Source organism: Aptenodytes forsteri, unplaced genomic scaffold, assembly GCF_000699145.1.
Source record: "Aptenodytes forsteri isolate BGI_AS27 unplaced genomic scaffold, ASM69914v1 Scaffold71, whole genome shotgun sequence".
Lineage (NCBI taxonomy): Eukaryota > Metazoa > Chordata > Aves > Sphenisciformes > Spheniscidae > Aptenodytes > Aptenodytes forsteri.
The window spans coordinates 2,060,068-2,076,695 of record NW_008795923.1 but is presented as its reverse complement, the minus strand read 5'-3'; the positions used below and the strand labels follow the sequence as shown (position 1 = coordinate 2,076,695).

Sequence of the window (16,628 nt, the reverse complement as noted above, 5' to 3'; positions counted from 1 at the left end):
TTGTACTGTTTTAACAGTGACACAGCCTTCCAGGTTACAGATCAGATAATTGCTACGCAGGGTATCTGCTAAACAGGCAAAAACAGCAGCGGGGAAACGAACTTTCTTACAAAGTCAAAACGTTGATTCAAACCCAAAGTCAACCACTGACAAAAATATCTTTATAAAAAATTCCCAAGTCAACACTGATGTTCTTTCAACTTGTTTTTTCTAATATAGACACCAAAAAAGTGAATTTTTAAAAAATTGATTTTTACCTGTTTCCACGTAATACCTATAGGGAAAAATTAAGCTACTTTTGTAAGGAAAATACGTATCTCATTGAAGTGGTTGTATTAGGTCAACCGGGTCAATAACTTCTAGACATGATAAAAGGAGCAATGCATAAGAAAGTGCAGGGAATGAACAAAAGGCTACAGTAGCACTTCAGAAAGTTATTATTTAGATATATGAACAACTTTGTGATCCTTTAAAGTAAGACTCCAAAAATGAAGCTGCTTGCAGACCAAAATCAGATCAGCAGAGCTAGGGGGATTATCAGGGCTGGAGAAGTAGAGTTATCTGAGTTCCCCTTCGCATGTGCTTACAGGTCTTTGGTTTTCCTGGGTCAGCAAAGGAAGGATGGGTGAACCTGCCCCGAGTTCACAGGATTTAAAGGGATGGGAGAAACAGGAGAAAGATGAAAGGCAGCACGCTCCTCGCCAGGGAAGTGAGAACGGTCCTTTCCCAACCTTCCTTCAGCCACTCCAACTAGGCCTCCCCTCTGCTATCCACACCAAAAAATTAACAGTGATCTCTTCAAGTAAATTAATAGCGAAAGAGCAATACTCTGTCTAAACCAAATTATTCAAACTCTGACTATTTTAAAGACACCTTTTAAGCCTGGTAATGAAATCCAGATTTGTTCTGTTTTCCATATCATTCAGTAACAGATGACCCTGTCCTGAAAAAGTTTATGCATGTGTTTATCTTCATTTACAGTAAAAATAGTTTCAGCAAAGCAATGACAGGGTTCAGATGGTGCATGAAGTCACCCCGGTGCCTACAGGATCGTAGCTTTAATTACAAAACCTCGTGCTACCAAGGGAAAAGAGAGCAATCGTTTCAGACGTGTAGGTAACTTCATTCTGCATCACATACAGAAAGGAAATGGATTTGGTAAACGAGACAAAGAGAACGATGCTCTAAGTTTGTAAGGCATAGCTGAGCAGAAGCCAGTACCGGAATAAACCGAAAAATCAGAAGGTTTTGATGGTTTTTTTAAAAATTACTTTCCCAACAAATTGTACTTCAACCTAAATGTTAATTAAAACTTATAGTATGACTTCAAATATGGGTGTATTTGACATTTCAGTTATTCTGATACCATATACTAAAATCTGGTACCATCTACTAAATCACATGCAAAAGCGTATTATTGTGTGTAAGTAGTATGTATGCATATTAAAGAAGTCATCCATGTTTTTAAAAAACCTGCAAATAATTGCTTGTATTTTATCTTTATTAAGTAGGTGCTACCTTCATCTTGAAATCTCATCTTTCTAAAGCAAGTAAACATAATATAACTTTCATTTCCTCAGCTGATATTTAATTGATAGTTACATGTATGTGGTGAAAAAGAAATTGGAGGTGTGTAATAAAAAGTCCAGAACCATGCCCTTTGATACCATGTCCAGAAAAAGGTGCTTTTTGCAAACTTGGATGGAGTGGAAAAGTAAAAACATACAGGACTCCCACCTCCACCTACTTACAAAACCTTTTGGTATAGCATTTAAATTTCTGTCTTTTTAAGTCACTTGTTACAAAATGGCCATGTTAACAGACAGCTACAGAAGAATAATTCAGAAAATCCGATGATAATTTATATAAAATTCTGGTAGGTGCTCATTCAAAATGCAAATAAATGAGAAGGAAACAGTAGCTTGATCCATACCATGCTTATTTTTGGAGCTAAAGCTTTCAAGTGTTGATATTGAAGCTAAAGGTACCTTGTTTAGATACTCTTGTGGTCTACATATAGAGAATTGCAAGTATCCCAGGAATACTAGGAAAGATAAGAGCAATAAAATAAAATAACATCATTCCTGATCCTTCTGCCCTGATGTTTCCGTGGCAAGCATTACGCAGTCTGGGTAAGACTGGAAGAACAAGTTTGCTTTGTGATACCATTGTTTTATGAAAGCAAAAATACTTCTATTTGAAATTTGTCTTTTAGGAATCACTGCTGTATATTCCTCAATAGCTATTAAAGACTGAAATTAACAACCTTGAAAAAACCATGAAACATTTATTTTCTATAATTATTATGAAACCCAGACTCTCTCCCATCATTTTATGAAAAATACATTTCAATACCTTTCATAAAGGGTTGGAATCTCAGTATCTCTGAGACAATAAATAACAACCCTCTGAGATTACTGTACAAAAGCCAAACAGTCCACACCAAAACTGGAAGTGGAAGGAACTGGAAGGTAAAAATTTTATCTAGCAACTTGGCCTACACTCTGAATTAAAACCCAAACAAACAAAAAACCCCTTACAGCTGACTTTTGTGTGTGTGTGTGTGTGAAGTCTATTAACAAAATGCATATAGAGACACAAAGTAAATGGAGAGGAAGACACCTCTCTCTGAAGACAGTTATATCCAAACTTGAGTCTTGTTTCTGAATTTAGGAAGCATTTACTTAAGAATCTGGAAGACACTCAAACTTTGGCTCTACTAAAGTTTGTTAGCTGCAGACAAGATATGCTGCAGATAACAGTTTAATATTATTTATCTCAGCAACAGAAAGAGTGGCCTATGTTTACATTCGAACCTTGCCTCAGTTCACAATATCTGGAAACAAGTTTGTGAAGCCATTAGGGATATAATTAAGTACTCGCTGAACCTGAAGGTCACCAAAACGGTGGCAAGCACAAGGCAGGGCAGCGAAGTGGCCGCTGAATTGATTCAGTTCATTAAAAATTGCTTACTGAACTCACTGGAGACTCATTAGTGAAAACAAGAGGTCCCTTCACACTAGCCAGAAGACTAGAAGTCGGTCTCTAACTCCTAAAATGTGAGGAGAGGGACCTTCCTAAAAAATCTCTTGCTGAATAGAGGTTCAACGTGTTGTAGGTACATTTAAAATAAATGTGTTCAGTGTGGCCTTCCAGGGAAACATGGCTTAATTGCTAGCGGGGGCACCAGTCAAGACCACAACCGGCCTCCCAGCAGCTTTTAACTAATTACCAATTCCAGCTAAACCCAGCTGGTTGTTTTTAAATCCATAGATGGTGGAGTACAAATTAATTCCATGAGTGTCTTGACTGAATGATAACAGGGAGCCAAAGACAGAAAAAGTGTCACTGTGTTCATGCAGCTGTGCAAGCCGTCATTCGTAGAAACAAATAATGAAAAAAAAAATCTGCCCTACAGTCCACAGGACGTAAAAACAAATTAAGAACTTACACATCTTTGGAATATGTATTTTAATTGCCTTCTCTTAAAATGCCTTTCAGAATTATTTCACTGATTTTTTTGAAATACATAGTATCTATACACTTTTAAAAGTACATCTTTGTAAATCGTTCAAATTAGTAATAAAAAGACATCCATTATAAATCTGGCCAAACAATTAGACCTTCAAGAGACATTTAACAAATAAAAAAAAATACACAATTTTAACACTGCTGTTTCCAATTTCATTTTTTTAAAGTTGAAGTACACTAAAACTGTAACACCTGATCCTTTTCAGACCTATTGGTTTGAGTGTCTGGGAATATTTCTTTAAATATTTTCTCACTGCAGAAGAGTTTCACTTCACATATAAATTCTTAACAATGTTGTTAACTCAGACAGAAGTAGAAATGCTACCTCAAGCTCCCTAGCCCTTCTCAAAAGTGGTTTTAGTTTGGGTCTGGTTTTGGTTTGTTTAAATTTTCAGCAAAAATAATACTTAAAGGCCAGGCAAGCAAAGGTATACCTACCTGCAGTTACAACATCTCAAGAGATAAAATTACAGCTTCTATGTGATTCTTGAATTTTTAGGGTGCACTTCTCAAAATAACAAATTAAAGGCAGGCCTAGCCTTTTTCTTTAAAAATCTTAAATAATACAATCTTGAAGCAAATACAAGAGCATTAGAATAACATTGTCCTAAATTCTGTTGTGGTACATAGTACACATATGCCCTTTGTCAGTGGGCAAGTTTCAAGGAAAATGTACAGTCAGTTGAATATGAGTGAACAGCCAGTACCCAGCTGCCCCTCAAATACTCCCTCATGCACCCTCACACTGCTACGCTCGTTTTTAAACACATTTTCATACTCCCATGAGTGAACAGCCAGTACCCAGCTGCCCCTCAAATACTCCCTCATGCACCCTCACACTGCTACGCTCGTTTTTAAACACATTTTCAAAGCCCATATAAATGTAATGATAAGAAGGTCACAATTACACTATTTTTGAAATATGTATTTTAATGCTTGTAAGCATTTGGTGGAGAGCGTTAAAACGTGTGCAACACAGGGCAGGTGGCTGGCAGGTCTCACAAGGCAGGGAGGAGCCCTGCTTGCTCGGGCAGGCAGCACCCTGTACAGCACCCTGCTCTGCACAACGGGGGATCTCCCTGCCGCCTTTAGTGACAATCTGCAGATAATTTCCCTTGTCCTCCTTCCTCCACAGCTGAGATACTCCTGCAGTTCTCTTTTCTCCTGAATCTATGATTTACAGAAGAAAATGAAGGCTCCATGTTCAATACTGGAACCAAAACTGTACAAATTCAATTGGGCCAAGAATACTTTCTCCTGCATGATTTTAAGACCGATGTAGAATAAATCAAATGACTTGAAAAACAATTAAGTCAAACTCATATGGATGTCTTATCAAATCACTCTGCAAAATGCCATCCCACGCTGTCAGTCGCTGCTGTGCCTCAACCTTCTGCCTCTAAACATTTAGAACTGAATAGAGACTGACATAAGAAGACAGGCTTCTGTAATGGCATTTAAATTAAAATCAAATCATGATAAAACTCAGGCACTTCTAAGGTTATGTTTCTTTGCAAATTCCAGAAGATTCTCTCTCACATCTTTCTCTCTTGGAAAAAAAATGCTGCAGCACTTTCTAAATAGGAATGATCCCATTATGAGCAGTATCATCAGCCAGCAGCTACACAAAACACCAAGTTAAATAAGGCCAATTAGGATTATTTGGCAAAACTAGATAATTATTTCTCCTGAAATACGAGTGATGATTTTAAGACAGCTGATATCAACAAGATATCTGAGGTGAATTTATTATTTCCTCTTGCAGAACACAAGAGCTGAGAATTTCAGATAGCTAGAGATGTTAAAAAAAAAAAAAAAAGTTGAGAAACAAATGGCCAAATGATTTTAAGCAAATGGGAAGGGACATTTCTTTTCAATTTTCACCAGTCTAATCCAGATTTCGGCCTACGTGTTTTTCTAAGTTATGGAACAGTTTGAAAAGACTTTTTTATATCCTTCAATATGCAAGAGCTCCTCCAGATAGCAGCAAATCCAGCTTCTGATTCTCCCTCGTGAAGCTGTTATGGAAGGCATCTTGGACAGACACACATCTTTGCTTCAAAATTGTCAAATACTCCCAAAGCTATCAAAGTAGTATGCCACAGAGATGAGAAAAAAATATTCCCCCTAAGCAAACAGCACTTTCTATCAATTCTAAATATTGTACCTATATGAAAAACATATTTATGTTTATGAAGCCAACACTCCACAATGTACCAACACACCACTGAGCTCTGCACATAGCTGGCTGTCCCTAGCCTCCACTGGAGGCTCCACTCCTCAACTTGCAGGCCCAAAGAAGCACAGTAACTAGAATCACATCTGTTTTCCTTTTTGGTATGCAGGAGCATAGAAGAAACAGAGTAGATAACAGTATCTGGTTAGCCTTAGTCCTCCTGTGTTCCAAGAAACCTCTGAAAAAAGCCAGCAATAAGCTCTAGAAATATTTGCACGTAGGCAGCCACCTAAACATTAATGGTGCAAAGATGGAACAGGAAAAATTCCTACTTGCAGCATATGAAAAGCAACTAAGCCTTCATATTTTACTGTATCCATATAGAGGAAAGACATATGAGAGGTGGCAGAGCAATGTTTAGGTGAAAGTAAACAGTGACTGAGAAGAGGAAAGTAGGAAATGTGAAGAAAGCTATATAGGGAAACATAAGTTATAACCTATTTACAAAAAAAAAAAAAAAAGAAAAAAAAAAAAAAAAAAAAAAAAGAAAAAAAAAAAAAAAAAAAAAGAAAAAAAAAAAAAAAAAAAAAAGAAAAAAAAAAAAAAAAAAAAAGAAAAAAAAAAAAAAAAAAAAAGAAAAAAAAAAAAAAAAAAAAAAAAGAAAAAAAAAAAAAAAAAAAAAGAAAAAAAAAAAAAAAAAAAAAAGAAAAAAAAAAAAAAAAAAAAAAAGAAAAAAAAAAAAAAAAAAAAAGAAAAAAAAAAAAAAAAAAAAAAAGAAAAAAAAAAAAAAAAAAAAAAAGAAAAAAAAAAAAAAAAAAAAAGAAAAAAAAAAAAAAAAAAAAAGAAAAAAAAAAAAAAAAAAAAAGAAAAAAAAAAAAAAAAAAAAAAAAAGAAAAAAAAAAAAAAAAAAAAAGAAAAAAAAAAAAAAAAAAAAAGAAAAAAAAAAAAAAAAAAAAAGAAAAAAAAAAAAAAAAAAAAAAAGAAAAAAAAAAAAAAAAAAAAAAAAGAAAAAAAAAAAAAAAAAAAAAGAAAAAAAAAAAAAAAAAAAAAAGAAAAAAAAAAAAAAAAAAAAAAGAAAAAAAAAAAAAAAAAAAAAGAAAAAAAAAAAAAAAAAAAAAAGAAAAAAAAAAAAAAAAAAAAAGAAAAAAAAAAAAAAAAAAAAAGAAAAAAGAAAAAAGAAAAAAGAAAAAAGAAAAAGAAAAAAAGAAAGAACTGGAGCCTGGTAATGCCAGGATAAATACAGGGCAAAAACTTCAGCAGGAAAGAAAAAGCGAAACAAGAAGTATTTTTGAAGTGTATATCAAATGTTAATTTCACTATGCACTTTGTGAACAAGTGTTTCTCTCCTTTACTTTGAAGTGTGCACCCTATAGTGCAAAAATGAAGGTTGAGTTTGAAAAATACCTTGTTGCAGCTGCAGAAGAGTACACACAGTACATACAGTAACTCTAGCTCACAACACCCTCTGTGCTCAGGATGCTTTCCTGTAGCAAATCTCCCAGCATTTGTGGTGATTTATGGAAGTGTCAGCAAGATGAATACTTGGGATTGAGTTACACTGGCTGAAAAGAAGAGGTAACAACAGCATGGAGGCAGAAAAGGAGGAGGAAGAAGGAAAACCATGCTGCTGCCCACCTTCCTCAGCTAATTCCTCACCAACGAGATGTGATCACACCACTAGCTCACCGTCCCTCCTACCTTGTGCCAAGAGTAGCATTGCTATATTTGGCTATAGTAGCACCACAAATTCTGATTTTTAACTGCTGCTTTCTATTTCAGTGGAAGTTATGAGTATGGACCTAACTTAACATGCTTATTTTCCTCCAACAGCCATGTGTTGGCATTTATATCAGAAAAATTTAAACCAAGGTCAATTCTTTTACTGTGCTTTAACAGATACTAGCATAGACATAATCACTACGTCACAGAACTCATCTTGTTTATAATTATATTATGCCATAATATAGTGACCAAATCTCTCTACGAAGCAACGTTACTATCACAGTGCAGCTTTTAGCATCACCCAGTAGTACTGAACTCGGTCTGACCCCTTGTTAGGTATCAGCAATCTGCAACTCATAGCAGTTGTTTACCTGTCCAGTCCACTTTGAACTTCCTTGAAAACACATTTCTTTCAAAAGAAACTCTCACTCCTTATTCAAACTTGATAAGCAGTACCTCACCTGTAATCAAGAGGTTTCAAGTAATTCCTTTTTTATACTTTTTTCTTGTCATACATGTTGTTTTTAAATAAACCCTACATTTTTGTGTCTTAGTATCTGAATTGTATCCAAATAACTCACTCTCATCAATGCACAGCAGCCTTATGTCTCTAGAGACACCACACTATATTTACACTGATTTCAGAAGAATTCAAGCAGCTTTTATCCTGCCTCAGTCAGGGATAAGACTAGAAAAATACACACAGATTAAGGTCATTTGCACTGAAATGACGTAGTTTGGGATATCCAACAAAAGACACAGCTGTAAGAAAGGATAAGTAGGTCATAAGTTGCTTTAGTGTCATTAGAAAGTCTACTGTATGTGGCAGAATAGGGTCAAACTCACAATAGAGAAAAACACTCAAGTAAAAGCTGAAAGAAAATAAAAACTGAGATGCACAGAAGTGACAATCTACACCACACCCATGTTTTCTCCTAGAAAACAACACTCAAAACCAACTTTATTGTGAATTAAATTATTTTTATATCAGATAACTGAATAAATACTAATTCCACAGATTCAACAGTCTAAGAAGAATCTATTGGTGCCTCTCTCTAAAACAGCAATTTTGACTTAGTTGATGAGGCCTTAACAAGTGACAGTATGCCATACTTACCAAGCACTTGCTCAATTCAAAACCTGGTTGCTCATGTATCTAGAGCTGCTCTCCCATGTTCCAGTCATACCTAGATCGGTAGCCAACGGGCAGTTACAAGCCATCATCCAGGGAGGACCTGATGTGTTACATCTCTTGGGAGTCTACCCGAGCTCCCAGGCTTCCATATGTATCACTCTTCCATATGTCTTCTCTTCCATATGTATCACATTCAACTTCAGAATTCATAGGTAAGATATCTACTCTAAATTGTTCTCAGGATACCAATAAAACCAATGCTTGGTGATAAACAAGTAAGATCTTTCCTATGCACATCACTTCTGAAAGCAGGATGTTTTTTCTAGATATGAGCTGCACTTTCAAATTCTTTTTCAGCCAAAAATTAGAGTGCTCTGAGCTTTACATTGGGCATCAGTCCCTTGACTTTTCATTAGATCCAATGAACTGCTAAAGCATATTAAAAGAAAAAAGATACTTCCCACTAAATCGTATGTCCCTGAAGAAGATATCTCTGAACTTAAAAGTCTAGTAGATTTACCTTTAGAAGAACAGAAATGCAATACACTTACTAACAAATATTTAGGGTCTCAAGTGGAGTCGCACACAGTAATCCAATCTGAAGAAGGCAGCTATAGCGCACACACTGTCTTTGTGCATCCTAGAGTGACCAGGTCTAGAGTCCCTCAGTTGAACAAACAGGTATCAAATCAGTTAGGTCCTATAATTTCCTCTAACCCATCAACCATATCTTACTGTGTATTTCTGCCAGCTCGTTTTTATCCAAACATCAGATCACACAGTAGAAAAGATTAAACTCTACCACATAATGACATGATTTTAAAAAGGGAATTTCACCATCAACCTAAACAATTTAATTAGTGTTTCATTATTCTTCGAATGTACATACATACAGCAAAAACATGTTGAAAATAGTACACTGCCACAGTACATCTTCATAAAAAGAAAATGTCAACTGATACTAGCTCACTGATTTTTTCCAAGTTTCTCCATTATTTTCTCTAATGGAATTTAACTTCATCCTTGCAGATATCTAATACAAGTTTGGAGGAGGAGGAACTTTTATGTTGCTGATAAAGAACGAGCATCGCACTTTGATTTGGGGTGAGGGAAGAGACTACCATACTAGCATATTTTCTCTCCCATTAACGTTTTTTCCCAATTTGTTCTTCCAGAAAGAAACAAGGCAGCAAATAGAAATGAACTAACTGAAACAATCTTCCAAAGCCTGCAGTGACCTTTCCACAGCTCTCAAAACAAACATCATATCTTTACCAGTGTCAACTTGTAAGAAGTCAGTCATTCTTCTAGAAGAGCTGTTCTTCTTTGGCTGGGAATAAATCTTCTTTCCCTGCTTTTATTTTGTCACGTAGCTTGTTTTATAACACATCCTTCTGAAGTCCTCTTCTCATTTTCTGAGTGGGTTGTATCAAGTTTCATCTTTGGTCCTTTTTCCTTTTAATTCTACTCCTCCAGTTAACATTTCCTTGTGTCATTTAAAGTAACATCTTGAATCCTGTCAAAAACGTTCATTCACATTGTGGCATCTCTAACAGTTTGCATAATCAGTTTGCATGTGGTTTACATCAGACTACCAACTTCATCTTGTCATTCACCAATCAAACTTCTGATTATCCTCTGAAGATCCATTTCTGAATGTATCACTAATAACATCACTTCATACTCAGTTAGTTAAAACCATAATTGGGAACAAAGCTAAAGGAGATGGGAGCCATCCCTGATGTTTTTATCAGTCTGCTTTGCCTAAATAATGCCTTGCTCTTCTAGGATTATAATGGGTTATGGCAAAAGAGTTTAGATTAAAAACATTCCAGTAAGTAATAGCTCCAGATTAGCAAGTTATTACAACTTGGAGAGAAATGGATTAGAAACAACTGCTTTGAAATAGATTTTGTGGCACCACCACCCTCAGATATCGCAGAAGAACATTCAACAGTACCAGCTGGTTCAGGAGATGAAGGAGAGGACTCCACCTCAGCACTGGCAGCTCTCCACAGCCAGGCTTCTGATCAGCGGTACAAGCTATGTCTGAAAAGCAGTCCAGACTTTTTTTTTTATACCCACATATCTATGCCAACTGCTGCTGGCAAGCCAGAGCAGCTCACTGATCCAAAAGAGAATAAACCCTCCAAACCCCCTGAAGGCTAGTCTTATGCTAATAGTTCCCACATTGTTGTGTGATCATTAGATAATGCAAGAGAGGGGGCAAGAGCCTGTGGAGGAGGGAAAACCAAGGAGAGAAGGGAACGACTGCCTATTTCTGCAGTAGTCTCAAGTTAGATCACATTAAGCTTATTATGAAACTGCACTGAATTCCATTTACTAACTGTTGCCAGACGAGCACTGGTCCAGTCCTTGTACCGCGGGCAGCAATCACTACCACCCAGCACCCGCAGCACTCCCCGCAAGGCAATTAGCGCTGTAAGTAAACCACCTATCACTGAACTTCTATGTATTCAACTACAGGTTTGCAGGACTGTCTCTCACTCCTCCGTATACCAGACAATGATCGCTCATTTAGTCTTAATGGACTGTTACTAAAATAGAGAGATCCTGGGACAATGGTTTGCTGGGGCTTCAGCAAACTAGTTTGGCTGGGTTCACTTTCAGGTGTCTGGAGTCTGGAAAAACAGATGGGCGTCAGCAGCAAGGCAGTGGTTACACACAAGCCTTTTAAAGTCTGCTTTAAATATTAGGGAAAGAGGGGATACAACATAGGAAACTGGGCAAGAAGGAAAGCGGGTAAGCTGGGTCTTAAAGCAGCAGAGTTGGTCAAGCTGTTATTCTCTTCCTAAATGAACTGAGTGAGGAGGCTCTGAACTTCAGAAGTTATTCTCTTTCTTACTACATGTAATCATATGCTTCAGTCTTTAAAACCTAGAAAGATTTGGCAAACTGTTACTCAGATGTAGTACCCACTGCATGAAGGTATACAAACCCTATTCTGCCCTCAGGAGACATCTCCCCCCCCACCCCGCCTCGGGTTTTTTGCACAAAAGTGTAACTGTCACTGACTTCTAATTTATTTTTGAAAAATGCTTTTCTTACACTTGCTGGAAGATGCACCTTCTTTCATTCTGGGGAAAATGAAAAAGCATTCATATTTAAGTAGTAAAACGGTATCGTAGCCTCTAAATACTTGCAAACAAGCTTCAAAATACATCAACTACGCACTCACAACTAGGCACACAAGAAAATACTTTTTTAACACAAACTTTAATTCTTGAACAGAAAAGAAATTTCTACCATTTCAGATTTATTTTACATTAATCTGGTACAATACAAAGCAGAGAGAAATAAAAAAGTAAGTATTTTAAAATTCTGTTTCTTAAATGCCACTTTGCACTATTTTTCTTCCTCTATTACATTTTTTGCATTCTAAAAAGAAGTTTGTTTATTCCCTGATACTGAAATAATAGACAAGCTTTTAAACTGCAGAAGAGATCAGATAAAAAAAAATCATTATATACACCCAAATAGTTTTACAAGTGTTTTACAAAGGTTAATTTAAGGATCCTACCCATTAAATACCACCTTGAAGAATATACACAAAATTTCTGTTTAATTCCTCCTGTATTAAAGTTTGTTTCCACATAACTATAATTTTTCAAAGCATTTGTTGCTGCCTTTTAATTCATACTAACACACTGGAGAAAAAAAGGCTCCTTTGTGTAAAGGTTTCTGTATACGAAAAAAATGGAGAAGAATAGAAAAAGAGAACATGCTATACAAAATCCTGTTTTGGCAATTTTGAAGAATTTTAATTTAAAGCATGTTCATATTACAACTACTTGTAAGCTAATTCACATGATCATAAACTAACTTAAGTAGGCAATTCTAAAATTAAACTATTCAAAGAATTCCCAGTAAGCTGAAGCACTCCCAGCATTTACAGATCTCAGAAACAACAGAAACAAAAGGAGCAGTTGCCCTCCACGGCAGAGTTTTTGCTTTTACAGCACAACTCTCCACCTGCAACCAGCTGACACTTTATTTCACACTAAACTATGTTCTCTTGCTGTATTTCACCTGAAGTGGGCTTCTACAAGACTAACATAAACCCCAACGAGTGGGAGCCATGCCACAAATTCACTCAGCCCATTAGTAATTAGCATGGGACCAGCGCCAAAACGTGGCTGAAGTGGTGACTCCCAGAGACATCCAGAGTTTTTTCGGAAAAGCTCCCTACCACCTACATAATTCTGCACTTCTCCCAGATCTCCAGCCCATGGGTGCACTCACTCAGGAACATCTGAGTAGCAGCAGGTGCTACTTAACAAGAACGTGTACATTATAGAGCAAGGAAGAGAGAGAGAGAGAATGACTCAGGTGTTCAGTGAAAGCACAGTGAGATGGGAAGGTTCCTGCATTGATCAAATAGGCAGGCACCATTCTGTATTTACCTGGAGTGACTCCCAGTCATTCCTATTTACTGTACATAACAGGAAATGGGTGTTAGTAGCGAATGGATGGAACACATAGAAAGAACAGCTGAACTGTGAGATTGTTTGTGTACTGATCCAATTATAAAAGCAGACTGAACAGAAACCTTTCTTACTCTGTAAGAAAGTACATTAACCATGCCAAATATAATCCTATGAAAGTCAAATGAGCATCAGAAGAAGAAAAACTATGATCAAGTTTATACTATAAAGGTTTGTAATGATTAAACTTTTTTTTTTATTTTGAAAGCAGAACCAAGGTTTCACATCCTATTAACAGATCTGCAAACTCCAACACACCCCATCCCAGTCATATTTAATAGACTCTAACCCTAGTGATGAATTATGCAAGAGTTATCATGCAACGTTAACAGAACTGCTTTCTTTCCCCCTCTTTTAAGCCTAGAAAGTGATGTACGTGAAGAATGTTACGGTTGAAAGGTGAACATAGTCAACATACAGAGGACATACGTAGTGCTAGAAAGTCCCTAAATTACATTCTAAACATAGAAATGCATTTCATAACAGAAAAATATCTCCATCTCCTAGCTCTGTTGCTTTCTTAGACATAATTTTAGATTTTGAGACATGAAAACCTGAAATAATGAAAGTATGCTATCATGCCACATTTTTCTTATGCATTGTAAAAATATAAGCACTGTAAACAAAATCAATATATTAACTAAATTTGCATATTTGGAGGATTTTACAGATTGTGCTATTTCAAGAGAAATAAATTCCAGCTATTTACAGCTGAAGGAAGCCCTAAGAAGACTTAAGATGGCAGCAGAGGAAGCAGAAATAGATTGCTGAGGCTCCAATTTGAGAAGCTCTAAAAAGCTGTGCAACAGGCAGTTCCACAGGAGGAGGAGAAAGGGAAGCACAGGTCAGACTCTCCCCAGCTCTTCATTAACAAAGTTAGGAAACACCAGAACCCATTCCCTAACTCTCTTGCCCCTGGCATGTTGCAAGAAAATAGGAAATGAATAGAAGATGTTCTGTACAAAAATGCTAGTCCATATCATATAGGACAGAAAGATGACAAGCTATTAGTTGTAATCTTTTCAGAACTATATACATAAGCTCCATAATTTACCCAAATTGAAAGCTCCCTTCCATGAACCAGAAAATTTAGTGCTAAAAATGAAACATAGCAGATTCAGCCACAGACACACACAAATGCTCATGCTTCCCAAGAAAGATGCATCCTCACTAAAGCAGATGCTGGACCCAGCGTGTACTATGGGCCAAATAAAAATAAATTTCTAACCTCTGGTAATTTATTGTATCATCCTTCCGTCTTCCCCCAGTTTTACCTCAGCTGCCAATTCTGCTGTCAGTTTTGTAAATTGTTTGAAGCTGAGCTCCTGGAGAAGCAGTTTGAAGAAAATCTAAACTCTATGGGCCTCATCAGATACAAATATTGCCCCATTCAGGTCAGGTTATCCTTCTCAGCTATATGTGGAAATTTGTTTCAACAGCTTATCTTCAAAACTCCTTGCACCTTAGAAACCCTGTTCTTCCAACAGCTTAGACATCCCACATCCCACAGGATTATACTCCAATAGTCTCATTTCTTTAAAGGGTATCTATAGAAAATATGCAGACAGGTCCTGTCCCAGTCTGAGAATAAAAAACAGATGACAGTCTTCAGCTGTATTATAGATTTCAGATACACAAGTCAATAGTGAAAAACTGTCTTGTGGACAAGGGACAACGCTCTTTCTTCCCTGAACATCTGCCTACATTAGGCTGCAATGCCAAATGAAGAACATTTATTCAACTTTTTCCTATTGTGGAAAACAGGCAGGTGTTTTACCTGCACTAAACTGAAGAAAGGCTTATATTATCTCAGTTTGTAGGGAAATTCTTGTCATAGTATAGCCAACAAGTAAACACTTCCAGCGTGCATGCAAGGGAGATTACAGCATCAAACATCTGCATAGTGTAGAAAGGCAGATTACAGAAGTTAGCGGTCACACAGCGTCCCAGTTATAAAAAGGATATACAAAGCACTTCACTCCACGAACACCCAAAAAAAATTTTCCCAGTGAAAACGATATACAAGAGTCTCCAGGATTTTTCCTTTTCCTTAAGATTCAAGCAATTAAACCTCTCAAACTCATAGGACATCAATAAACGATCCCCTAAACTTACAATTTCCATCTTTCACCACTGTAATTAGTACAGTAACATAATTACATGATAAAATACTACTTTTTATTTTATCCAAGTCTTACACTGGATCAGACATCACACTGAGAGTTTAGCAGAATTAATGAAGTTTGTGTTTACCCAAAGGGTCTTTAGAACAGCAGTATTACCTTCTTTACTGCAAGAACAGCGTGCTGAACAACATATGCCACACATTTTCTCAAATCAATCATTACTCCAGGTTAAAACAGACAACCTCTGGAAAAATTTGATTTTAGAATATCTTCAGTGGTCCTCAACAGGCTTCAAGAATAACAACAAAACCACTCCTGGAATTTAGTAATGAGTAAGCTTTAACTAATACCATAACAGGCATCTAACTTAAACTGTAAGATTTTGCTCCACAGCCAAAATAATTAGCAAAAGTCACCACTTTATACCACACCTGAAAAACAAAAGTTTCAAGACTGCAAATACAATCGCAAAATTAATCTCCTACACATAGCCTTATCCCAGGATAATGTTTCAGACTACTAATAAAATGTAAACTTGCACTTTCTCCCCGTGCCTCCCCCCCAACAACCTTTCTACAGAAGAAAATAATTTTAAAAAAATCATTTGACAGTCATGAACAGTCTTAAATGTTTACATCTTACAGCTACCTACAATACAATGTAAGAAAGCTAGAAAGAGAAAATGCAATGCACAAATAGTTATGCACACAGCATGCTTCACAACCAGCACACAATATAAAAGCATTCTCTCTCACTACACGTCCCAGAGGCAACTAAAAAGACAATTTATGAATGCCATCTGCTTCTAGTGCCCCTCTAACAATGTATTAGCAAAATACATGTATTTCAAAATAGAGGAAAAAGCCTTACTCTGCTATATCAAGATATCCACAGGAAGCAGCTGCATGTAGAGGTATCCAGCCTTCATTATCTGGTTGATTAATATTTGCTCCATTTTCCACCAGAAATTTCACCATATCTACGTTATCATCTATACAAGCCTATAAAGAAAGAAAGATTTAAGAAATAAGTTCATATTAAAGCTGTTCTACAATACTGTGCATCTTTAAGCAACATCTTCAGGAAAAAAGGTTAGTACTTCCAGGTCTGATGAGGGAGTAGGGTTTATTTGTTGGGGTTTGACAGGAAGACGGGAAGAATTTGATAGAAAAGCAGCAGGTGTTACAGATTTGTAAAAAAATCCTTAAATAAACGAATTCAAACAGAGTTTAACAAAACCAACAAATATGATTTCCTCAGGCAAATTTGTTCCAGTTTTCTGAGAAGCCATTTACAATCCCCACTGCAACCTTGTTCTCCAGTACACAGTGGTTCCCTTTATAAAGCCCCCAGGCCCTCGCTCCATCCCAGGCCCAGCTCACTCACTTGAGCGGATATTACAATTCAATAAACAGCTACCCCATGAAGTATAA

At 36.3% G+C, this 16,628-nt stretch overlaps 1 protein-coding gene across 5 annotated transcripts in view; it reads right to left on the bottom strand.

The window, feature by feature from the left end:
• Positions 1 to 16,192, bottom strand: part of PPP1R12A (protein phosphatase 1 regulatory subunit 12A) — a 77,907-nt gene extending 61,715 nt beyond the window's left edge. For all 5 annotated transcript variants that reach the window (XM_009284923.1, XM_009284925.1, XM_009284922.1 and 2 more), the window contains exon 1: positions 16,066 to 16,192. In XM_009284923.1, coding sequence (XP_009283198.1) covers positions 16,066 to 16,172 — 107 coding nt within the window. In that variant the 5' untranslated portion in view covers positions 16,173 to 16,192. The remainder of the gene's footprint in view (positions 1 to 16,065) is intronic.
• Positions 16,193 to 16,628: the final 436 nt, after the last annotated feature.